Genomic DNA, 23,028 nt, shown 5'->3' with positions numbered 1-23,028 from the left:
TAACGGACCTAAGCGTTGTGGGGCTGGGGTGAGGCTCAAAAGGGCTTTAGGGAGTACACTGCTAAGTGTAGAGGTGATGTAGTGGGAGGGAGGGTAGGAAAAACGAGGGCTTAGGGAAGGCCTCAATCAATGTTGAGTGAGCGCTTACCCTTTGCGGAGCACTGTACTAAATGCTCGGGAACGTAATAATAATAATAATAATAATGGCATTTGTTAAGCGCTTACTATGTGCAAAGCTTTGTTCTAAGCACTACGGGGGATACAAGGTTATCAAGTTGTCCCACGTGGGGCTCACTGTCATCATCCCCATTTTACAGATGAGGTAACTGAGACTCAGAGAAGTTAAGTGACTTGCCCAAGGTCACACAGCTGACAAGTGGTGGAGAGGGGATTCGAACCCATGACCTCTGACTCCAAAGCCTGTGCTCTTTCCACTGAGCCACGCTGGTATAATAGAGTTGTAGCATACTAAATCCGAGCACACAAGAAGCTTACAGTCAACCGATGAGAGATGGACATTAAAATAAATTACAGCACTGAAGGCAGGGGCACCGGGCTCACACCCCTCCCCTCCAATAACCCCATTTACTGAGTGCTTAGTTTTTTCTTAGCGCTTAGAACAGTGCTTGGCACATAGTAAGCACTTAACAAATACCATTATTATTATCCTCAATGCTTAGTACAGTCCCTGGCACATAATATGCACTTAACAAATCTTCTTCTTCTTCTCCTTCTCTTTGTTCTCCTTCCACTTACAGTGTGCCAGGCACTGTTCTAAGCCCTGGAGGTAGATACAAAGTCATCAGGATGGACACAGTCCACTTCCCACATGGGGCTCACAGGCTTAATCCCCATTTTATAAATGAGGGAACTGAGGCACAGAGCAGTGAAGTGATTTGCCCAAGGTCACCCAGCAGATAAGTGGCAGAGCCAGAATTAGGACCCAGGTCCTTCAGACTCCCAAGCCTGTGCTCTACCCTCAAAACCATGCTGCTTTTCAGTGGCAGAACTGGGCTTAGGATCCGTTCTTTAGTTCCTGCTCATTCCACTAGACTCCAGTGCTCCACTAATGCAAGGCGGCTATGCGTTAAATAAAAGGGGAAAAAAATAGACTGACTTTATACACAAAGAGCAAACATGGAAGAAGGTAAAAATTAATCTTTAAATTCGTTAAGATGTTGGAATCTTCTGAAGGGCTCTAGTCAGGGGTCCAGGGATCAGATTCCATATTCCTTCAGTTGGACTCTTTTTGATTTATATACAAAGTGTAGCAGACTACACTTTAAATAAGAGCATGGTTCTCTAAATTAACAGACATTTAGATTAGACAAGAGAAGCAGCATGGCTCAGTGGAAAGAGCACGGGCTTTGGAGTCAGAGGTCATGGGTTCAAATCCCGGCTCCGCCAATTGTCAGCTGTGTGACTTTCGGCGAGTCACTTAACTTCTCTATGCCTCAGTTACCTCATCTGTGAAATGGGGATTAAGACTGTGAGCCCCCCGTGGGACAACCTGATCACCCTGTAACCTCCCCAGCGCTTAGAACAGTGCTTTGCACATAGTAAGCGCTTAATAAATGCCATCATTATTATTATTAGTGAGGCATTGAGATAAGCATAAGGGAATGAAAGTAGTCAGTTTGAATAGTTTCCATGGCTTCAACTACCACCTCTATGCAGATGACTACTAAATCTACATTTCCAGCCCTGATAACAATAATAATAATAATGGCATTTATTAAGCACTTACTATGTGCAAAGCACTGTTCTAAGCACTGGGGAGGTTACAAGGTGATCAGGTTGTCCCACGGGGGGCTCACACTCTTAATCGCCATCTTACAGATGAGGGAACTGAGGCACAGAGAAGTTAAGTGACTTGCCCAAAGCTGACAATTGGTAGAGCCGGGGTTTGAACCCTTTTCCACTGAGCCACACCCTGATCTCTCTCCCTTTCTGTAGCCTTGCATTTCCTCCTGCCATCAAGACATCTCTATTTAGATTTCAATTGTATTTATTGAGTGCTTACTGTGTGCAGAGCACTGTACTAAGCGCTTCTCCTCAGCTCAAACTCAACATGTCAGAAACAGAACTCTTTATCTTCCCAACCAAACCCTATACTTCCCCTGATTTTCCCATCACAGTAGACAGCACCGCCATCCTTCTTGTCTCACAAGCCCATAACCTTGGCATTATCCTTGAGTCCCCTCTCTCATTCAACCCACATATTCAATCTATCACTAAATTCTGTCAGTTCAACCTCCACAACGTCACTAAAATCCATCCTTTCTTCTCCATCCAAACTGCTATCATGTTAATTCAAGCATTCTCTCTATCTGCGCTTTAATTACTGTTATCAGCCTCCTTGCTGACCTCCCTGCCTCCTTGTGTCTCCTCACTCCAGTCCATACTTCACACTGCTCCCCAGATCATTCATCTACAAAAATGATGAGTCCATGTTTCCCCACTCCTCAAGAACCTCCAGTGGCTCCCTATCCACCTCCAGAGCACTGTACTAAATGCTTGGGAAGGTGAAGTAGAGTTAGGTTTTTCTCCCATTACACCCTGGGCTGCACACTTGGATCCGCTAACGCTGACGTGGGGCAAGCCGCTTAACTTCTCTGTGCCTCAGTTACCTCATTTGTAAAATGGGGATTTAAACTGTGAGCCCCACATAGGACAACCTGATTACCCTGCATCTATTCCAGTGCTTGGCACATGGTAAATGCTTAACAAATACTATCAAATACTCCAGGTTACTGTTCCTCTCTCTGGTCCTTGCTCATACCCTCTCCCCTGACTGCAGCTCCCTTTCCCATCATATCCAACAGACCACAGTTTCCCCATCAATCAAAACCTTCCCTGACTAGCCTCCCATCTCTCCACCCTATTATTCCGCCCTATGGCATCTCCTATGCACTTAAAGTGACAACTTTGCTTTTAACCCTTAAACTTCTGTTTCTCCTCCCTCTAATCTGGCTTCCGCCCCCTTCACTCCATGGAAACTTCACTCTCAAAGGTCACTGGTGATTGTCTTACTAAATCCAATGGCTCTACTCCATTCTAATCCTCCTCAACCTCTCAACTGCCTTCAACACGGTGGACCACCCCCTTCTCCTGGAAACACGATCTAACCTTGGCTTCACTAACAGTGTCCTCTCCTGGTTCTCCTCCTATCTCTCTGGCTGTCCCTCCTCTGCCTCCCACCCCTTAACTGTAAAAGTCCCTCAAGGCTTAGTTCTAGGTCCACTTTTATTTCCCATCTACACCCACTCCCTTGGAGAAGTCATTTCTAGGTCCCCAGCTATTTTCCATCTATGCCCACTCCCTTGGAGAACTCATTTGCTTGCATGATTTCAACTACATTTCTATGTAGATGATTCCCCAATCTACATCTCCATCCCTAACCTTTTTCTCTGCAGACTCACATTTCCCCCTGCCTTCAGGACCTCTCCAGAGTTGGATGTCCCGCCACCTCAAACTTAACATGTTATTCAATTGTATTTATTGCATGCTTACTATGTACGGAGCACTCTACTAAGCCCTTGGGAGAGTACAATACAATAAACGGACACACCCCTTGCTCATAATGAGTTTACAGTCTAGAGGACTTTAACATCATCATCATTAACAGAATTATTATTATTATTATTAATTAATTAATATTATTAATTATTATTAACATCATCATTAACAGAACTCCAATGCCCCAACAGACCTCCTCATCTTCCCAGTCTATGTCCCACATGGGGCTCCCTCCCCTTTCACAGCTGGCAGGCCATCACTCTCCCACTTTCAAAGTCCTCCCCCACTAGATTGTATCATAATGATAGTATTTGTTAAGCGCTTACTACGTGCCAAGCACTGTTCTAAGCACTGGGGTAGATACAGGGTTATCAGGTTGCACCATATGGGGCTTGCAGTTTAAATCCCCATTATACAGATTAGTTAACAAGCACAGAGAAATTAAGTGGCTTGCCAAAGTTCACACGGCAGACAAGCGGCAGAGCAGGGATTAGAACCCACGTGATTGTAGATTGTATCTAGTATACAATCCCAAGCACCTAATACAAAGCTCTGCATAGAGAAGGCATTCAAGACATGTCAGTGATTGGTATGTTAAGCACTTACTATATGCCAAGCATTGTGGTAGGTATTGGGATAGATACACAATAATCAAGTCAGACAATACTTTTCAACACTGGGCTTAATACATACGTAATTGCTATTGCTGGTAGGGGGATTACCCAAAACTTTGGGTGATAAGGAAGTAGTGAAATGGCAGCAGGGAGGGGGAAATAAGCTAGGAAAAGGGGCTGAATCAATGGTCAAATTGGGATATGACACATGCCTGCACCAAGGTAGTGGCTGTGTGGAGGAGGAGGAACAGGTAGATTTCTGAGGTGTGAAGAAAAACATCAACAGGATTTGGCAACAGATGGAATATGAGAGGGTACAAGGGCAAGCAGGGTATGGCAGGAAGAGAAGCAGCCAGGGATAAGGTCAAGGTCACTGAAGGGTCAAACCAGACCAACTGGCCCCCTTCCCCATCTCCTCCTGGCTGGCCCACCTTCTCTGACCCATTGATTTTTGTTTTTTGTAAAGTGGTATCTGTTGATTACTTTCAGTGCCTAGCACATAGTATCAATCAAGCAATTACATTTGAGCACTTAGTGTACACAGAGCACTGTACTAACTGCTTGGGAAATTACAGTATAGCAGAGTTGGTAGACCCATTCCTTGCCCACAATGAGCTATCTAGAAGGGGAGACAAACATTAATGCAAATTATGGTTCTATACATAATTGCTGTGGGGCTGAGGGAGGGGTGAATAAAGGGAGCAAATCAGGGCAATGCAGAAGGCAGTGGGAGGAAAGGCCTGCACTCTTTGCCCTAGGCCACACTGCTAGTCCTGTATTCTTTCCAGCAGAAGGGCAGGCCACCCCACCACACACAGTTCACCAGCGTGCAGCTCCCTCCCCGTGGGAGGGGGAAGAAAGTGTGGCACAGTAGGGAGAGGGCCTTTCAGGGCTGGGGGCTGGCCTGGGAAAGCTTCAGAGGGCTTGTCCAGGTCTTGGATTTGCATGGTGTCATTCCTCTGCTTTGACACACTCCTCTCTCTCTTCCCATAATACCCATTCTCCAAAGCAACAGGCTACAGTGGCCTCCTCAAGCATTCAAGTCTGGGTGCTCTAGAGGAAATGGATGAGTCCAGGCCTAGGACTCAGAGGACCTGGATTCTAATCCTAGCTCCACAATTTACCTTCTGTGTGATCCTGGGGAAGCCATTTCACTTCTCTATGTCTCAGTTCCCCCAACTGCAAAGTGACATTTCAACACTTACTCTCCCTCCTAAGACTGTGAGTGCCATCTAGGACCTGATTATCTTGTATTTACACCAGCAGTTAATACATTGCTGGGCACATAGTAAGATGATGATGATAATAGTGAAAATAATGACAATTGTATTTGGTAAGCCTGACCATCATCATCCATCGTATTTATTGAGCGCTTACCATGTGCAGAGCACTGTACTAAGCGCTTGGGAAGTACAAGATGGCAACATATAGAGACAGTCCCTACCCAACAGTGGGCTCACAGTCTAAAAGACCAACCTGAGAGTTTCTAGTTGGGGCTGAAAAGACCCGGGATATTGGCATTCCAGTCCTCTTCTCACCTGCAACCTAATAAAGCTTCCAGTATCTTGTTTTTGCCAGATGGAGGAGACCGGCTGGACACTGGATGGTAACCGCCATGTGGAACCGAATAAGAGCCATCCACCAAGTATCTCACATTCTGCATTTTATTCAATTTCTTTTGCACAGGGGCAAATACATGGTCAGCTGCCCAGCAGGGACAGGCTCCACCAGTGAGGCAGGGGTCACAGCACAGATGAGGAAGGAGGAGAAGGAAGAGCACCTTCTGACCACCCAGAAAATGGGGGCTGTGTGGTGGTCCCCTGGGTTTGGGGAGGAGGGGAGGAATGGCTCCCAGGCTGGTTTCACACCCCAGGTGCAGGGGTAGATATGAGGGCCCCACCCACCCCTGGCGCCCTACCAGGAGCCGCCCTGGGCCACTCGGCATTGGCACAGCTGGGCATGGGGCACGGCCTGAGTCAAGGGGTGCATGGGGCTGATAGAGCAGAGAGGGGGCCTGGCCAACCCAGCCCCAGGGTAGTGGCAGGGAAATCCCGGGGCACAGACAGGTCAAGGAGAACCCAGACACCATCCCTGTGAAAGATGGGGCACTCTGCCATTGGAGCTGGGGACATGAGTGGCACAGGCAGGGGGTGAGGTGCAGCCTGGAGGCTCAGCCTCTCCAACCCCCACCATGAGACCCCGCGCTTCAGAACTAGCGGGGGTGAGGCCCCCTCACCTCCAGCTGGGGCCCAGAGGGCAAGGGGGCACAGAGAACAATCCCACGAGAGCTGCCCTGGTGGGGTGGGTGCAGGGCCTGCAGAGCACATGCTCTGAAGCCACTTGCCTCCCCCCAGCCTAGCAGAGTTCAGGCTGCCCAGGGAGAGAGGGGAGGGGAAGGAAGGGAAGGCTGGTACCTGTGCCGGCCACGTGTCAGCCCGCGGTTAGGCTTACAACTCGTGGAGATCAGCATCTGAGAAATGCCAACAGCATCTGTGTGGGGGAGGGGAGGGGAGGGGAGGGAAGGGGAGGGAAGGGGAGGGGAGGGGAGGGGAGGGGAGGGGAGGGGGAGGGGAAGGGAGGGAAGGGGAGGGGAGGGGAGGGGAGGGGAGGGGAGGGGAGGGGAGGGGAGGGGAGGGGAGGGGAGGGGAGGGGAGGGGAGGGGAGGGAAGGGGAGGGGAGGGGAGGGGAGGGGAGGGGAGGGGGAGGGGAGGGGAGGGGAGGGGAGGGGAGGGGAGGGGAGGGGAGGGGAGGGGAGGGGAGGGAAGGGAAGGGAAGGGGAGGGGAGGGGAGGGGAGGGGAGGGGAGGGGAGGGGAGGGGAGGGAGGGGAGGGGAGGGGAGGGGAGGGGAGGGGAGGGGAGGGGAGGGGAGGGGAGGGGAGGGGAGGGGAGGGGAGGGGAGGGGAGGGGAGGGGAGGGAAGGGGAGGGAAGGGAAGGGGAGGGGAGGGGAGGGGAGGGGAGGGGAGGGAAGGGAAGGGAAGGGAAGGGAAGGGAAGGGAAGGGAAGGGAAGGGAAGGGAAGGGAAGGGAAGGGAAGGGGACAGGAGGGAAGGGAAGGGAAGGGGACAGGAGGGAAGGGAAGGGAAGGGGAGGGAAGGGAAGGGGAGGGAAGGGGAGGGAAGGGAAGGGAAGGGAAGGGAAGGGAAGGGAAGGGGAGGGAAGGGAAGGGAAGGGAAGGGAAGGGGAGGGAAGGGAAGGGAAGGGGAGAGGCGGAAAGGGTCCCACACTAATGCCAGCAGGCAGCACCTGGGCAATTACGGAGTAATGAGAGGGCTCCAGTTCAGACAGGTGTTCCGTTTCTCAGTATTTCAGCCAGGGTGGACCAGTGGCCTGATGGTGACCAGCACCTATGCTAGTGGTCAGGACAGGCACAGGGACGGGCCCCAGTGCCCATGACAGCGACATTGATCTGGGCCGGTCACTGAGGGTTTGAGAAGGTTCATCTTATCTGCCCGGGCAGCATTCAACTTGTGGGTGGCTGGGGATGTTGGCCGGTTACCAACCAGAAGTGGAGTTTGAGACTCACCTGAGGAGCCCGAGTTGGCCTCTCTCCTCCCCGCCAGGCTGCAGCCCGGGGAGGGAGGGCTGGGTTATCACTGACTGCTCTGCCTCGGCACAGTTGGGCCCTGAGACCCAGCTATCAGCCACCCGGTCTGGGTGCAAGAGGTGGGTGGGGCCACACCTGGTGGGCAGCAGCCCCCTTTGCCCCATCCCACCAGGGAGAGGGGAATGAAACAGAAATAAGGGGGAGTGGGTTGGTCCTTGAGGGAGGGGGCTTGGGGTTCACAGTATCAAGGAGGCTATGAAGCCCCTGAGCATCACCAAAAACCTGACATGAATAGGGTGGACACTAGGGCCCAGGAGTTCATCCTCCCACAAACCAAAGTACCACCTACAAGACAGACAAGTGGTGGATGTAGACACACCGTGCCCGGCTGACTACTGGACCACGAATGAAGCCGGCTGGGGCCGCCAGCCTTGGCTATTGCACTGGCTGGGTGGCAGGGTGGTCTCTTCCTCGTTGAGCCTGGGGGGGGTTGTGGGGAGAAATCCCCAAAACAGAGTCATTACTGCGTTCCCTGTGTGACGAAGTCTTTGAAGCCCCACACTTCCATCGCGGCGACCTTGAAGCTCTCGGAGCACAGGGGTTGGTTGTTGAAGGTGTCACAGTGGCTGGTCCTGCCGTGGTTCAGGTCTCCGTCAATGTACAAGGCCTGGCCCCCGCCGCCCCCTGGGAAGAGAGTCCAAAAGGCATCACCACCCCCAGCCAAAGCAGGGGCACTGACCACCTGCCAGCTAGGGGTGGTGGAGCTGACCCTTCTTACCTCCACACTGGCCCCAGCCAGGTCAGGGCTGTCCCCTCAAAATGGCTTCCCTAAGTGTGACAGCCCTTAAATGTGGACCCCTGGGTGGCTTGAAGCCCCACCCCTAGAGATCTCTGGGCCCCCTGGTTCATAGGGAGAGGCCAGTCAACTCGAGGCCACACTACTCCTGACAGCAGTGTCTCCCTGAGGACAAGCAGCCGGCTACCTTGGCTTCCAACATTTGGGGTCCCTATTGGGGAGGAGCTGCATGATGCCCCACGTGCCCCTGAGAGCTAATGAGAAACTTCTGGTGGGGACATCGAACTAGGCCCACCCGAGGCTGACCTCTCTGGCCCGGGGACACTCACCCACGATGAGGCAGTCGTTGCCACCAGCCATGAACATGGACTCCGTCTTGGACGGCAGGTTGAAGTGCCGAGTGGCCAAGAAGGGTGACAGGCGGTCCGAAGGATCGAGCCCGGAGGCAGCGGGGAGCTGAGGCGCTGACGCCCCCGGCTTGGAGTCGGTGGCTCTGGTCAGCTCGGGGTGTGTGATCACCACCCATTCATAACGCTGCACCTCTGGCTGCAGCTGTGTGGTAGGAAGGGGGTGGTGGGAAACAGGGACCCGTCACCATGACCCGCAGCCTGGTTCGGGGCCCCATACTGGCACTTGGGAGCACCCGGCCAGAGTAAGAGCCACAGGGAGCTAGATGGCTAGTGGAGGAAGCTGGACAGGACACAAAAACACCCTGCTTGGGGAAAGAGCCTAGAAGGCTAGGGATTGAAGTGTAAATTCAGTCAAACGTGTCTGTGGTGGGCCAGCATAAATGCTAAGGGCAACTGCGGGATGGACTAGGCTTGGGAAGGGGGAGCTTTTCTGGGGGAGGGTATCTTGGAGGAAGTGAGATTTCAAGAGGGCCTGGAGGATGGAGAGCAGGGTTCTGGTAGAGATGAAGAGGGAGGGAGTTTCAGGAAGGGGCAAAGGTGAGAGCAGGAGGTTGGTGGCGGGAGAGATGAGAACAAGATATGATGCGTATGAACTGCAGTGTGTGAGCTGGGATGTGCAGCGGGGAGGAGAGGGTGGATAAGGAGGGAACAAGTTAAGTCCTTTAAAGCCAATAGTGAGGAGGAGTGGGCAGTCACTGGAGACTTGAGGAGTAGGGAGAAGTGTGCACAAGAGTGTTCTGAGACAGCAGAGTGAAGCATGGTCTGGGGAGAGGCTGGAAGCACAGAGGTCAGTAAGGAGGCTGATACATTAGTCAAGCTGGGATACGACAAGCGCCTGTATCAGTTTGGATGGTGAAAAAGCAGACCCTGGAAATGCTGCAGATGAAGAAGAGACAGGATTTGGTGACAGACTAAGTATGGACGTTGAAAGAGGAGTTGAGGCTAATACCAGTGATGCATGCTTGAGAAGCAGAGAGAATGATGGTGGTGTTGACTCAATGAGCTCATCTGTAAAATGGGAAACAAGACTGGGAGCCCCATGCAGGACAGGGACTTTGTCCAACCTGATTTCCCCCCTTCTAGATTATGAGACCATTGTTGGGTAGGTATTGTCTCTATCTGTTGCCAAATTGTACTTTCCAAGCGCTTAGTACACTGCTCTGCACACAAGCGCTCAATAAATACAATTGAATTAATGAGTGATTAGCCTGTATCTACCACAGGGTTTAGAACAGTGCTTGATACATAGTAAGTGCTTAGATATTATTATTATTGTTACTGGGATAGGAAAAAAAAGTCAGAGGAGAGGATTCGGGAGGGAAGCTGAGTAGTTTGGTGTGAGGCCTATTGAACTTGAGGAGGCAGAGGGACACTAGAGTGGAGGTAAGGGTGAGAAGCACTTGAACTCCCATCTTCCAGGGGAGGGTGCTTGATATCAGAATGGGGCAATGGACCTCAAAGGGGCAGCTTGGGAGGGCAGGATGATCTGTGTGTCGATGCTTACCTGGGGGTGGGTGTCTCAATGACCTGAGTGTCCCAACTGATTACCGCAGTTGTAGAGAGGACCTGTAGTAAGCCATGTACTTGAAGTGTGTGGGTGCTGGGGGAGGGGTGTTCTATTCCAGATGAGGTTCCCATTTGGGGAAACTTTGAGGGATCCCTGATAGTCTGGGGTGGCAGGGAGAGGAGGAGACAGCCCCAGTTCCCTAGAGGGCCCCAGGGTCAGAGAGAGACAGAAGTTCCCTGGCACCCAGTGGGCAGGACCAGAGCTTACTTGGCAAGGTTAATGGATCTGTCTGGCCCTCAGCATGTAGGATGCTAGGGACATTCAGCTATTGATTCCAAAACCTTGGCCTGGAGCATCTACTCTCCATCCCCCCACACCACCCCCCTGGAGACTGCCAGTTCCTTTAGGGCAGGGGACAGGCACCTAACTAGCAGTCCTGTGCCTCATACTCCGTCAAAACCACAAATCTGCAAAGGCACATATTCAGTCAATCGATGGCTGAGGGAAATGGTGGGTTGGTGGGGAGGAGGGTATTCTAGGAAAGCCCCTGCTACCCTGGAATGCTCCTGTTGCACTATAATCCCCGCAATCACACAAGTTTCTGCATCCAGCCCAGACAGAGCAAAGGCCTGAGTCAGAAGGATCTGGATTCTATTCCTGGCTCTGCCGCATGTCTGCTGAGTGACCTAGGGTAAGTCACTTCACTTCTCCGTGCCTCAGTCTTCATCCCCATTTTACAGATGAGGTAACAGTCCCATGTGGGACATGGACCGTGTCCTACCCGATTATCTTGTATTTGCTCCAGCACTTAGTACAGTGCCTGTCACATAGTAAGCACATCACAAACATCACAATTATTATTCCTGTCATCACTAGGCAACAGGTTTAGTGCCCGTGCCACTGTAGGTAGCGGGTCATGGAATCAGAGCTGGGGTCCACTCAGAGCTCCTGCTCAGTGATGGTCACCCCTTCACCGTGGCGGAACACTGGTGGTACCCAGACCCAACCAGGCCCCTCTGCTGCAGTGGCATGGTCTCACCCGGCCCCTGGGGCAGTCCAGTAGCCAGAGGCACTGCCCGGGGCAGGCTCCCTGCTGTGGGCAGGAGAGGCTGAGGCCACCATCTCAGCTCTGCCCCCTTTCCCTGCCTTGTGTTCCCAGAGGATATCAATCACAAATCACTGCCTCGGACAGGGGAGGGTCCCCCACAGGTTAGGTCAGCTATGGTCAGTTTCCCTGTTCAGTCATTCCCCCCATAGTGGACCTGTCAGCTACCCAGGTTTTCCCTGGTGGCCATCCCCCGCTTCCCACCAGAGGCTTACTCTGAACACGAAGCATTCCCCGGTGCCAAAGAAGCTCAGTTTTCCCCCAGACTTGTTGCGCTCGCTCCAGTCTGTTGACAGGTAGGCACCGCACACCTAGGAAGGGAAGGTAGGGTTTGGTCTTGAGGTGGTGGCCCCCAGCCGCTTCCTCCACCCAGTTCTAGGGCCAGGCCTAAATCATGCAATCAGGGGGCCACAGGGGCAGGAGGTGGCAGATTCCAGAAGGACCATGCTCCACTCTGTCACATTAAGATGGCCAGGCTGCTGCAATACAGATTTGGCAGATGCCGAGGGCGATGACTCTGCCACATTGGCTCCTTCCGGCCTCTGCAGTGACGAGCGTGTGTGCCTGGACTTCTGTCTGAAAGGGTGTCCCATCCTACCTGTCCAGGACTACAGAGCCTCCTCTCGGAGGAGAGTCCATCCTCCTACCCTCATGGCCAGGCTGCCCAGTGGAAGGCCAGGGAGAGCAGGGGCTCAAGCCCCCCCTTCTCATGACACTCCCTTCCCCCACCCTCCACTCACCTCTTTCTCCGTGGTCTTGATGAGCAGCAGAGTTGGCTCATGGCCATCACACTGGAAATAGAATCTGAGGGAAAACCAACTGTTGGTTAGTGGAGTCTGCTATACTAGTCCCTCCCCTACCCCACCCCTTGGGATTCATTTGACCCACCCCAGCAATACCCAGAGAACAACTCTCTCCCATCAGTTCCTCTAAGATCAGGTGGACCACAACTTCCAAGAGGGAGGGAGGCAGGGCACAGCTGAGTCTTACTATTCCAACAGCCCTTCAAGGGGTTTCTTCCCTCCGCAACTCTGGCCGGGTGGGGAGAAGGCCATAAGGCCAGACACACCAGTAAGTGTGTCAAGTTTAGGGTAGTGAGGTAGGTTTCCTAGCATGCTGAGCAGTCTGAGAAAGGTCCCCTTTGTGGTCCAAGTCAGAACACCGGGGGAAAAAACGTTTGTCTGGCACTGCTTGCATCTCCATAGCAACGACCTTGCCCAGGCAGAAGAGTAACCAGGTTGGAGGCTGGGGGTCCAGCATGGACCGGTGGCCATGGGAACACTACTCTTGCACCCAGAGCTAAAGCCAAGTTTTAAGCAGCTATGACCGACTGCTCCCACCACCGTGGCACAGGCTGGCAGAGATGGCAGCCCAGCTCCAGGGCTTTCAGGCACAAGGATGTTTGTTCCGTAAGGATGGAGAGCCACAGGCTGTGGGATTCCCCCAGAGACTGGCCTCTTCCTGCTGGGCACCTGGGTAAAGCGGGTTGAGACCGACACACCCTCACCAGCAGACCTGGATTTGGAGCTGACAAGTTGGGTGAGTTCAGGCCACAGGTAATACTGCCAACCTGATAGAACTCTTAACTGGGTGTACCAAGGCGGAGGCTTGAGAGAGTCCTTGGCAGTCAGTGGGTCAAGACAAAGAGGCAAGCTTGGCTTGTAAACTCTTTGTGAGCAGTGAACAAGTCTTTCCTCTCTGCTAAACCTTCCCAGGTGCTCAGCACATGTCCAGCCACATTGGTTTGGGGGTTACCCTACCCTCTCCCTGGGGCTTACCCTACCCTCTCCCTGGGGCTCATGCTTCACTGGCAGCACCCCAGTGAGGTCCTGGCACTTGGTCCAGGCCCCCTGGCCTCCACTACCGCCAGACAGGTCTGGCAGTCTGAGGTTTTCCTCCTCAAAAGTCCTGCCCTGAGCTTTCCTCCTCCAGGCAGACTCCCCGCTCTGCTCAGAGGCACAAATGTCCAAGCTCTGGTTTGGGCAACTATGGGGGAGGCAGGGACAATCTTGGATGGTCACTAAACCTTCTCTTTCCCTGGTTTGCTCGCCTGGTTCCCCAGAGCCTGCCACATTCCAGAGGCAAGGAATCTCCTGGAGTGGAGGAGACGGCGGCGGCAGCTTTACAAGAGGCTGGCGGCAGAAGACGGATCCGCGAATTCTTCGTGGATTAGACGTGCCACGGACAACTGGCCAGAGAACAGTGTTTAGATTCCACCGCTGGAGCCATGGTGACCTTTGGCTACTGCAGCTGGGCTGGGAGGGTGAAGGGAGAGGGGAATGGGCAGGCCTAGAGGAACATGAGCCTTCAACTGACCCAGCAGAGAGCCCCTGGACCTAGCTGGGAGGGACTGGGCAGCTCTCCTAGGTTGCAGAGAGCCAGGATGAAAAGCAGATCGGCTCAGGCCCCTGCTCAGCTGTCAGTCTGCAGCAGCCGGAGTCTAAGGCTGAGATGGGATGTAGGCATCCCAGTATGCCTGAGGCTTCTTTGGCTCAAGAGAAGCAGCATGATCTAGTGGATAGAGCATGGGATGTCAGAAGGACCTGGGTTCTAATCCTGGCTCTGCCACCTGTCTGCTGCATGACCTCGGGCAAGTCACTTAATCCCCATTTTACAAATGAGGTAACTGAGGCAAAGAAGTTAAGATTGTGAGCCCCATGCGGGACAGTGTGTCCAAACGGACTACCTTGCACCTTCCCCAGCTCTTAGAACAGTGCTTGGCACTAAGTGCTTAACAAATACCATAAAAAAGTGTGGGAGCAGTGGGGTGCTCACACCTGGCCCACCCCAACTTCTGCTACTTGTGGGAGTAGAGCACAAACCTGAAAAGGTGATGTAATGATAGTAGTTGTTAAGCACTTACTATGTGCTGAGCACTGTTCTAAGTGATGGGGTAGATACAAGGTTCTCAGACTGTCCCACGTGGGACTCACAGACCTAATCCCCATTTTACAGATGAGGTAACAGGCAGAAAGAAGTGAATCAGCTTGCCCAAAGTCACCCAGCTGACAAGTGGCAGATCTAGGATTAGAACCCATGACCTCTGACTCCCAAGCCCGGGCTTTTTCCACTAAGCCATGCTGCTTCTTGTGCTATCAGTTCATCGATAAGTGGACTAGCAGCAAACGTGACTACCAACTCTGTTGTATTGTACCCTCCAAGCACTTAGTGCAATGTGCTGTACACAATAAGCACTCAAACACCACTAATTGATTATATCAGCAGGACTAACTTCAGGATTCTGCTGCCTCATGTGTGGTCCTGGGGTGTTGGTGGTACTGACAGGCTTCCCCCACGCCAGCCCTGCTACCTCAGCAAGCTCTCAAAAAAAATGATTGACTACGTGCAGAGCACTGTATTAAGTGCTTGGGAGAATACAATACCACCATAGACATTCCCTGCCCACAACGAGCTTACGGTCTAGAGAGAAAGACAGATACTGTTATGTTACAGATACGAACGCAAGTGCTGTGGGGCTGGGATTGGAGAGATGAATAAAGGGAGCAAGTCAGGGCGACACAGAAAGGAGCGGAAGAAGAAAGGAGGGCTTAGTCAAGGAGTTACCTGGTCAGACTGTAGCCGTGCTGCAGGCTGGAGAAGAGCAGCATGGGTTGGCACAATGCAAAGCGCTCAGGCAGCCAGGACCAGATATCTCGCATCTCCTTCACGCTGACAATCTCTGACTGGAAGTTCTCTGCGTGGACAGCCAAGTGCACGAACTGCCTACGGGGTGGAGACACAGTCATGAGTATGAAACCCCAGCTGGAGGGGAATGGGCTGATGGGCTACGAGGGGCGTGTGGGCATGCTGCTGCCAGTGCCTGGGGACCATGCTCAGCTCGCGTAAGTCGGGACAGACAGACAGGTCACGCGAGCCGTGTGCATGCTGGCACGAGTGTCGGTGCTCAGCCCATGCAGGGCGGGCAGACGGATGGGCCTCGTGGGCATGCTGGCAGGAGTGTGGATGCTTGGCCAACGCAGGGTTGTGAGGAGGGGAGGACAAGGTCTTGGGAGAGGCTGGATAAGCCGGCAACCATCTCGGCCATGCTACACTTGGGCGCGGTTACCAGTTGGCAAGGGATGGCATGACTTGGGCATGGCCAGCCAGCACCATCCTTATCCCAGCCACAGGAGCTGGAGTGCTGAGAGCCATGCAGCTGATCTGGAGAGCAGACCCCACGTGGCCTCCCCAGCTCTGCTGGCCCCAGGATATGACAGGAAAGCCTCCTAGACCTAGACTTCGGTCCTCCCAGGGGCCCATGGTGAGACTGTTCAAGGACAGAGGTCATGCTCCCCCTGCTCACTGTCGGACCGGGGGAAGCCTGGGCAGGGTGCGAGCTTGGAAGGGCAGCTGGGAGATCTGTTGGGCACAGCTCGGCCCTAGGGACCCAGGCCAGCTCTCAGCACAGTGCCCCTCTCGCTGGCAGTGATGTTCCCACAGCATCTGTGCCTGCCAGCTTTGGACATAAATAGTCTCAATAGACACCTCTAACTGATTGACTGTGAAGGCCCAGGCCTCCACCCCTGGCAGAACAGTAACCTATTGAGGGAGGAGGGAGGAGAGGAGAAAATCTGCTTTTCTCTGTGGGAAACCTAGCACCAAGTCAGAGGACGAGCTGCTGTCCATGGACAGAACACACCAGACAAGCAGCTCCATGTAGCGGGACCGGGAGGAGGAATCCCAAGCATCTCAGCTGCAATGGGGGCGGGGAGTGGGGCATGACCATCTAGGCACCCAATCAGCCTTGAAGTCCACTCTCTGAAGTGGTAACTGGCAGCTTGGCAGAAAGGTCCTTGGCCAGACCCTCAATGACCAGAGATGGGGGTTGAGGGAGGGTGCTGTTCATGGCTGCTGCTGGAATGGGAGAGATGGAGGAGGTGGGTATTTTTCATGATATTTAGTAGATGCCAGGCACCACATTTGGCACTGGGGATGATCCAAGAGAACTGGATCAGTCCTAGTCCCTTGGCCCACCTGGGACACAACGGCAGAGGGAAGGGGGTGGGGGCAGCAGGGATCTTACCCCCATTGTACAGACAGGAAAATGGAAGACCAGAGGCATTAGGTGACCTGCCCAAGGTCATACAGAACGCTGGAGCACAGCTATGACTAGAATCCCTCTAGACTGTGAGCTCATTGTGGGCAGGGAATGTAACTGTTTATTGCTGTATTGTACCTTCCCAAGCACTTAGTACAATGCTCTGCACGCAGTAAGCACTCAAACATGAATGAATGAATGAATCCAGGCCTCTGCTCTTCTTTTTAGGCAACATTGCCTCTCCTGCAAGGGAGGGATGTTGCAAAGGCTAGGGATCCCTTAAAGGGAGGTAGGGTTGCAGGCAGAGAATAAAGAGGGGTCTGCAAGTTGTGAGATGGGACCAAAAGGTCTCAGATAACCAGGGAGCTTCCAAACAAGGGCTGGCCCTCTCCGTACTTTTCCAAGTGCTTAATTCAGTGCTCGGCACAAAGTGCTCAATAAATACTACTGATTGACACAGACAGTGTCCTCCTCTCCGTGGAAGGAGGAGATTCTAGCTCTGAGCCTCCAGCTCCCCTGAGTTCCTGCCCCATCTTGGGTGGATCTGTTATCATCTGGTCACCTCCTTTGGGCTGACTAGCCAACCCTCATCCAGATGAGGATCTGTAGCAGCAACTGGGATCTGTGGCTATCCTGATGGATACTCACAACCCCGGCCACCCCCCAAGTTGCTCACTCAGTTCTCTCCCTGCCTGATGGGTTGAGCCACAGTGGCTCAGGGCAAGAAGGTGCAAGCTGGGAGGGAAATGTCAGACACCTACGTGTTAGCATTGGCTGGGCAAGCCCCTGCCAGACACACCCTAGCCAAGACCTATCCTCCTCCCCCAGCCCCTCAGGGCCTCAAGCTGCTCAAGGTAAGGAGGTGAGTGGTGGAGAGAATGCAGCCTGAGCCCACTGTTTGTTGCCCAGGTGTACCGCTGGCACAAGAAGCATCATGGCCTAGAGGATAGAGCCCACTGGCCTGTGCCTCAGTGCCCTCATCTGTAAAATAGGATTAGACTGTGAGCCCTATTATTTTATATCTACCCCAATGTCTAGAACAGTGCCTGGCACATAGTAAGTACTTAACAAATACCACAATTATTATTACTACTGCTGCTCTGGGAATATGCGCCCGGGAGCTCCTACAGGATGTGGTGCTGTGGATTTTTTAGGGGTGGGGAAAGGAAGAGGGGTGTGACTTGTCCCTGCCCCATTCTAGACTGGGAGCACTCGTAGGGTGGGAATCTGTCTACTTCAACTCCTCCACGGGCTCTGCACAGTGCGCTGGGTCAATAAGTACGGGATCCACAGGAGATGCTCAGGGGATTGTGGCTCTGGTGGTACAGGGAGGGAGTCATCATCATCATCAATCGTATTTATTGAGCGCTTACTATGTGCAGAGCACTGTACTAAGCGCTTGGGAAGTACAAATTGGCAACATATAGAGACAGTCCCTACCCAACAGTGGGCTCACAGTCTAAAAGAGTCCTTCTCTGGGACAGCCCCAAGGCCTCCCCCAGCCCTGCCTGGGAAGAATAGGTCTCCCTATGGCACACCAGGCTCTCCAAGCTTCTCCTCCTTCCCATTAGGACCGTGCTGGTCCTCTCACAATAATGTGACCGTGTGAAGAAAGCTGCCAGGCCAGAAGGGGTAGACGGGCCAGCGTGCGTGTTTAGTACTCGGACCCACCTACCTTCTGTAAAGGGACACACTGGAGACAGGAGGGAGCAGTGGGCAGGGAGTGGGCAGAGGCAGCAGAGAAAGAGAGAGACAGGAAAAGAGGTTGGTGAAAGCAGTTTTTACATCTACATGCCCACCCCTGGAGACAGGAACCAGCCCCAGATGGCCTCACCTCATTCAGCGCACCATCTAGCTGCTGCAGCCACGAAGCATCGCCCCTGACTGTCCAAGACTTACCGGTGTGCCTCCTTGCCGCCCAGGTTGCCAGGCTCTCTGGGGGACCTCGGCCCTTGATGAGGTGCAGGGAGCCAGCACCCCTCCCAGATGGGGTTACTGAGGGCCGGACCTTCCATAACATTCTTAGCAGGAGGTAGAGAAAGGAAGGTACAGAACCCACCCCCCAACACACACAGAGATATATCCGTGGGGGCCAGCACTCACATACAATTGATTGAATTCAGTTCCTGCTTTCTCCTAGGCCTGCCTGAGGACGTTCTGAGTCCGTGATTTGGGGGACTCCCAGCCTCCAGGCCATGTCTAAAGGACTCTACCCTAATCCAGCTGCCTTGAATTTTGTCAACCACCCCTTTCTCCTAGAAACACTAACACTGGCTTCAGACACTCTCCTCTTTTGGTTCTCCTATCTTTCTGGCCATCTTTCTCAGTCTCACAGACTCCTCCCATCCTCCTAACTGCAGGAGTCCCTGAAGGCTCAGTTCTGGGTCCCCTTCTATTCTCTACCTAAACCTGCTCCCATGGCTTTGACCACTACCTCTGTGCCAGTGACCCCCAAGCCTCAACCTCTCTCCAAATCTCACATTTCCTTCTGCCTCCAAGATCTCCACTTGGACATCCCACCACACCACAAACTCAACATATATAAAACTGAACCCCTCTTCCCACCCGAATACTTGCCTCCACTTAACATTCTGATCAGAAGGCACCAATATCTTCCCCGTCTCTCAAACCTACAAGTTGACGTTATCGTTGACTCTCCTCTTTTTCAACTTCCACATTTAGGCAGTCACCAAATCCTGTTAAGTTTTCCTTCTCAACAACTCCAGAATCTCCATCCAGATCGTTCCACACTGGACTAGCTACTTGGCATATCCCAACTAGATCACTGCATCAGTCACCTCACTGACCTCCCCATCTCCTGCCTCTCCAAGAGTGGATACACTCCACTCTGCTGCCTGGATCTTTTTTAATACCTCAAGTCCTCTGAACATCAAGCAGGAACTCCTGACCATCAGCTTCAAGGTATTCAATCAGCGCTCCCCCCATGATCTATCCATGCTCCTGTCCCGCTGTATCCCCGTTTGCACGCTTTACTCCTCAAGTCAATCTACTCACTGTGCCTCATTCTCTCTCGCCACTAGCTCCTCACTTATACCCTCTCCTCCCTGGAACTCCCTCCCCATCCACACCCAGCAGACGGCTGCTCTCCCCATCTTCTGTGGCCTTTGGAAGTCACATTTCCTTGTGGACAGGGAACATGTCTTAATTCTGTTGTACTATACTCTGCCAAACTCTGAGTACAGTGCTCTGAGACAGTAAGCACTAGACATGACTGATGGCTCATTTCCCCATTGTTTCCACCCACCACACAGCCATTTCAGCACTTCCACATTACCCAAATACTTGGGTTCACACCCCGCCTTTGCACTTCTTTATAATCTGTTACTTCATGGTCTTATTTTAGTGTGTCTCCACTAGACCCTAAGGCTCCTTGAGAGCAGAGATAGTGTCTTCTAACCTGTTTTTTCCCCGAGGTCTCAGTACAGTGCTCTGCACACAGCAGGTGCTCAGTAAACCCTGATGGATTGATCTAGGAGGAAACAGCGACAAGAGGCGAGAGGCAAATTCTGAGAACAGCTAGAGAACTCCAGGACTGCAGCTACGAATGGGACCAGGCCCAGGGGCCCGTGGGGAGGGGTCGAGCTCAGGGCCAGCAGTTTCAGACTGGAGTCCCGGGGCGGGTGTCACGGCGGGCAGGGTCGGGGCTGCCTGGCCTCACCTCTTCTGCTTGACAGTGATGCCCTTCTGCTTCAGGGCCTTCTCGTTGGCCATGTGCAGCAGCTGGATCTCCTTGCGGGAGAAGAGGCGGATAGCGAAGGCCTTGTCCAAGAGCTTCTCGGGCGACACGGTCTTGCCAATGTCCCTGACGAAGGTCCGGATGTCCTGCTGCACGCGGCCCGGGGCCGCCGCGGCGCTCCCCGCCGACCCCCCGGCCTTGTGGAAGAACTTGAGGAGCGCCAGGGCCACCCGGTACAGCACTTTGTAGCCCTCCACCAGGAAGACGTCAAAGACCCTGGCCACATAGCTGAGAGGCAGCTCTCCGAAGAGCCAGCGCTGCCAGTCCGAGTACACCTGCAGCACGTCCTCGGACAGGGCCACCAGCAGCTTGTGGGCCGCCTGGCAGTATTTGTTGACCAGGTCGCCGAAGGTCAAGCAGGACGACTCGAAGGCCAGGAAGCTCTGGTCCAGCAGGCGCCGGCTGGGGTCGTTGCAGGCCAGGATGCGGCTGGCCTGCTCGAAGCAGTCCGCCTCGTCGGCGCTGTAGTGCAGGAGCAAGGCCACCACGGCCGGCAGCGCGGGGCAGAAGGAGATGTCGGGGAACTGGTTGGCCAGGCACAGCAGGATCTTGCGCACAGCTTCCGCGCCCTCGGTCGTCAGGCAGTAGCTGGGCACCAGGCTGCTCTCCACGAACTCGGGCAGGGGGAGAGCGCTGCCACCGTGCTGGCCCACGATCTTACCCACAATGTCACTGTACACGCTGGCGTCCGGGGTCACCGTGCGGCAGGGGATGGCCCGGATCAGCTTCCGGTACACCTCGGCCCGCAGACTGTGGCTCTTGGCCCAGTAGCCCTGGCGGGCCAGCTGCTTCAGCTCCGGGAACTCGGTGCTCGCCAGCTCCCTGGGGCCCATGTCGGGCACCTCGGCCTCCATCTTGGTGCGGTCCACGAAGCGGCTGTACGCCGGCTCGGCCATGGTGGGTGGGACGAGGCAGACTCGGCCTCTGAAGGGGGAGGAAAGAGGCAAGGTGGTAATCGTGGCAAGAAGAACGAATGATTGGAGGACTTGGGAAATGCTTACCATGTGCCGAGTCCTGGGGTGCAGACAAGATTGGGTGGGATGCTGCCCTTGACCCTCCAACACAGGGCTTACAAACTAAACTGGAGGGAGACCTGGTACTGAGCCACCATTCTCCAGATGGCATAACTGAGGCCCAGAGAAGTCAAGAGGCTGGCCTGAGATCACACAGCAGTCAAGGATGGACATCCCCTTTTAGACTGTGAGCCCACTGTTGGGTAGGGACTGTCTCTATATGTTGCCAACTTGTACTTCCCAAGCGCTTAGTACAGTGCTCTGCACACAGTAAGCGTTCAATAAATACGATTGACTGATCCCATTAGGGAAATGAACCCCTGGGGTTCAGCACCAACTAGCCAGCTGGCTCCAGCCTATCCCTTTAGTTAGCAGGGGCTGGTGAGGTCAACGCCCAGCACCAAAGGCCAGTTCACTGGGAACTCCTGGCCACCTGGGGGTTGTGGGTTTTAGGAATTCCTAAGGACATCCTAGAACATGCACATGTGGGTGGTCTCAGGTGGCTCTCGGCCTGGTCCTAACCCTGCGGGATCCCTGGACCACTCTGATTTCCAGGCAGCTGCAAGGCATTCCCGGGGTCCAGCTGGACTTGCTCCCCATTCCCACCCACCCCAGCAGGAAGCAAGTCCACTCTGCAATGACCCTTCCCACATTTGGCCTGGCTTCAGCTGCTGCCCAGGTGGTCAACTGACACTCGGGGTCCATATTCCACAGGAAGCACCCGCAGTCTTTCAAATTAGGTACTCCCAGAGGCATTGCTATGTACTGAACATGTAGAGCACAAGACCAGCTCCTTGCCCTCAAGGAGCTTCTACGCTAGGAGTATGTGTGTGTACACACGCGCACACACACACACACACACACACACACACACACACTCTTGACATTTGCAGTGTGAACTTCTCACACATCAGTCCATCAGCCTCCGCTAGCCAAGAATGGCTCCTCAGAGCAACTCCCACCTGCTTGCCCAATGCACACCTCTCTCACCCCCACCCCCCCTACCCCCATACACCTCCTCACAACCCCAGAGGAGATGAAGAGCATGGGCTTGAGAGTCAGAGGACGAGGGTTCTAATCCTGGCTCCGCCACTTGTCTGCTGTGTGACCTTGGGCAAGTCACTTAACTTCTCTGTGCCTCAGCTGCCTCATCTGTAAAATGGGGATTAAGTGTGAGCCCCACGTGGGATAACCTGATTACCCTGTATCCACCCCAGTGCTTAGAACATGGTAAACACTTAACAAATACCATTATTATTATTCTCTGATGGGAACGATTTCTCCATGCTGAGGCTCATCTCTCAAATTCCTGGGTAGCAACTGCATACACAGGGAATCTCCTAACTCTCTTCAGTTCCTGGGGGGCTCCACTTGGACTCAACTGAAACCTGAGCTGTTGAGGCTGATGCTCTTGACTTCCCTCCTCCCATCTGTCGCCCCCGCAACTCCTTGTCTGATGGCCCCCAGCTCGGTCTTGGCCTGCACTCGTTTCTCCCGTTTGTTGCCAAGGCTCCAAAAGGTCACGATCCGCCCAGCCGGCGCTCCAGTCCTGGGGCCAGACCCACACTTCCCACTTATGCCAGCATTCCCGAGGCTCTAGCCTGCCTCCTCCCTGAGTACCGGGGCTCAGACACCTCAGTTCGGAACAGGCCTCTGCCCCAACACATGGCCACAGAGAAGCAGCGTGGTCTAGTGGATAGAGCGTGGGCCTAGGAGTAAGGAGGA

General features: G+C 53.7%; 1 protein-coding gene across 3 annotated transcripts in view; it reads right to left on the bottom strand.

Moving 5' to 3' along the window:
- Positions 1-7,272: 7,272 nt before the first annotated feature.
- TBC1D24 (TBC1 domain family member 24) overlaps positions 7,273-23,028 on the bottom strand; it is a 45,004-nt gene continuing 29,248 nt past the window's right edge. For 2 of the 3 annotated variants that reach the window (XM_038762249.1, XM_038762250.1), the window contains exons 2-8: positions 20,213-21,214; positions 18,209-18,226; positions 15,060-15,218; positions 12,236-12,299; positions 11,711-11,806; positions 8,803-9,025; positions 7,273-8,361 (exon numbers count right to left, since the gene is read on the bottom strand). In XM_038762249.1, coding sequence (XP_038618177.1) covers positions 8,198-8,361; positions 8,803-9,025; positions 11,711-11,806; positions 12,236-12,299; positions 15,060-15,218; positions 18,209-18,226; positions 20,213-21,186 — 1,698 coding nt within the window. In that variant the 5' untranslated portion in view covers positions 21,187-21,214 and the 3' untranslated portion in view covers positions 7,273-8,197. The remainder of the gene's footprint in view (positions 8,362-8,802; positions 9,026-11,710; positions 11,807-12,235; positions 12,300-15,059; positions 15,219-18,208; positions 18,227-20,212; positions 21,215-23,028) is intronic. The other variant, XM_038762251.1, reaches the window with a different exon arrangement.

This window comes from Tachyglossus aculeatus, chromosome 21 (assembly GCF_015852505.1).
Source record: "Tachyglossus aculeatus isolate mTacAcu1 chromosome 21, mTacAcu1.pri, whole genome shotgun sequence".
NCBI classification, from domain to species: Eukaryota; Metazoa; Chordata; class Mammalia; order Monotremata; family Tachyglossidae; genus Tachyglossus; species Tachyglossus aculeatus.
Note: the sequence above shows the minus strand (reverse complement) of the source record. Positions and strands in the feature narration are given on the sequence as shown.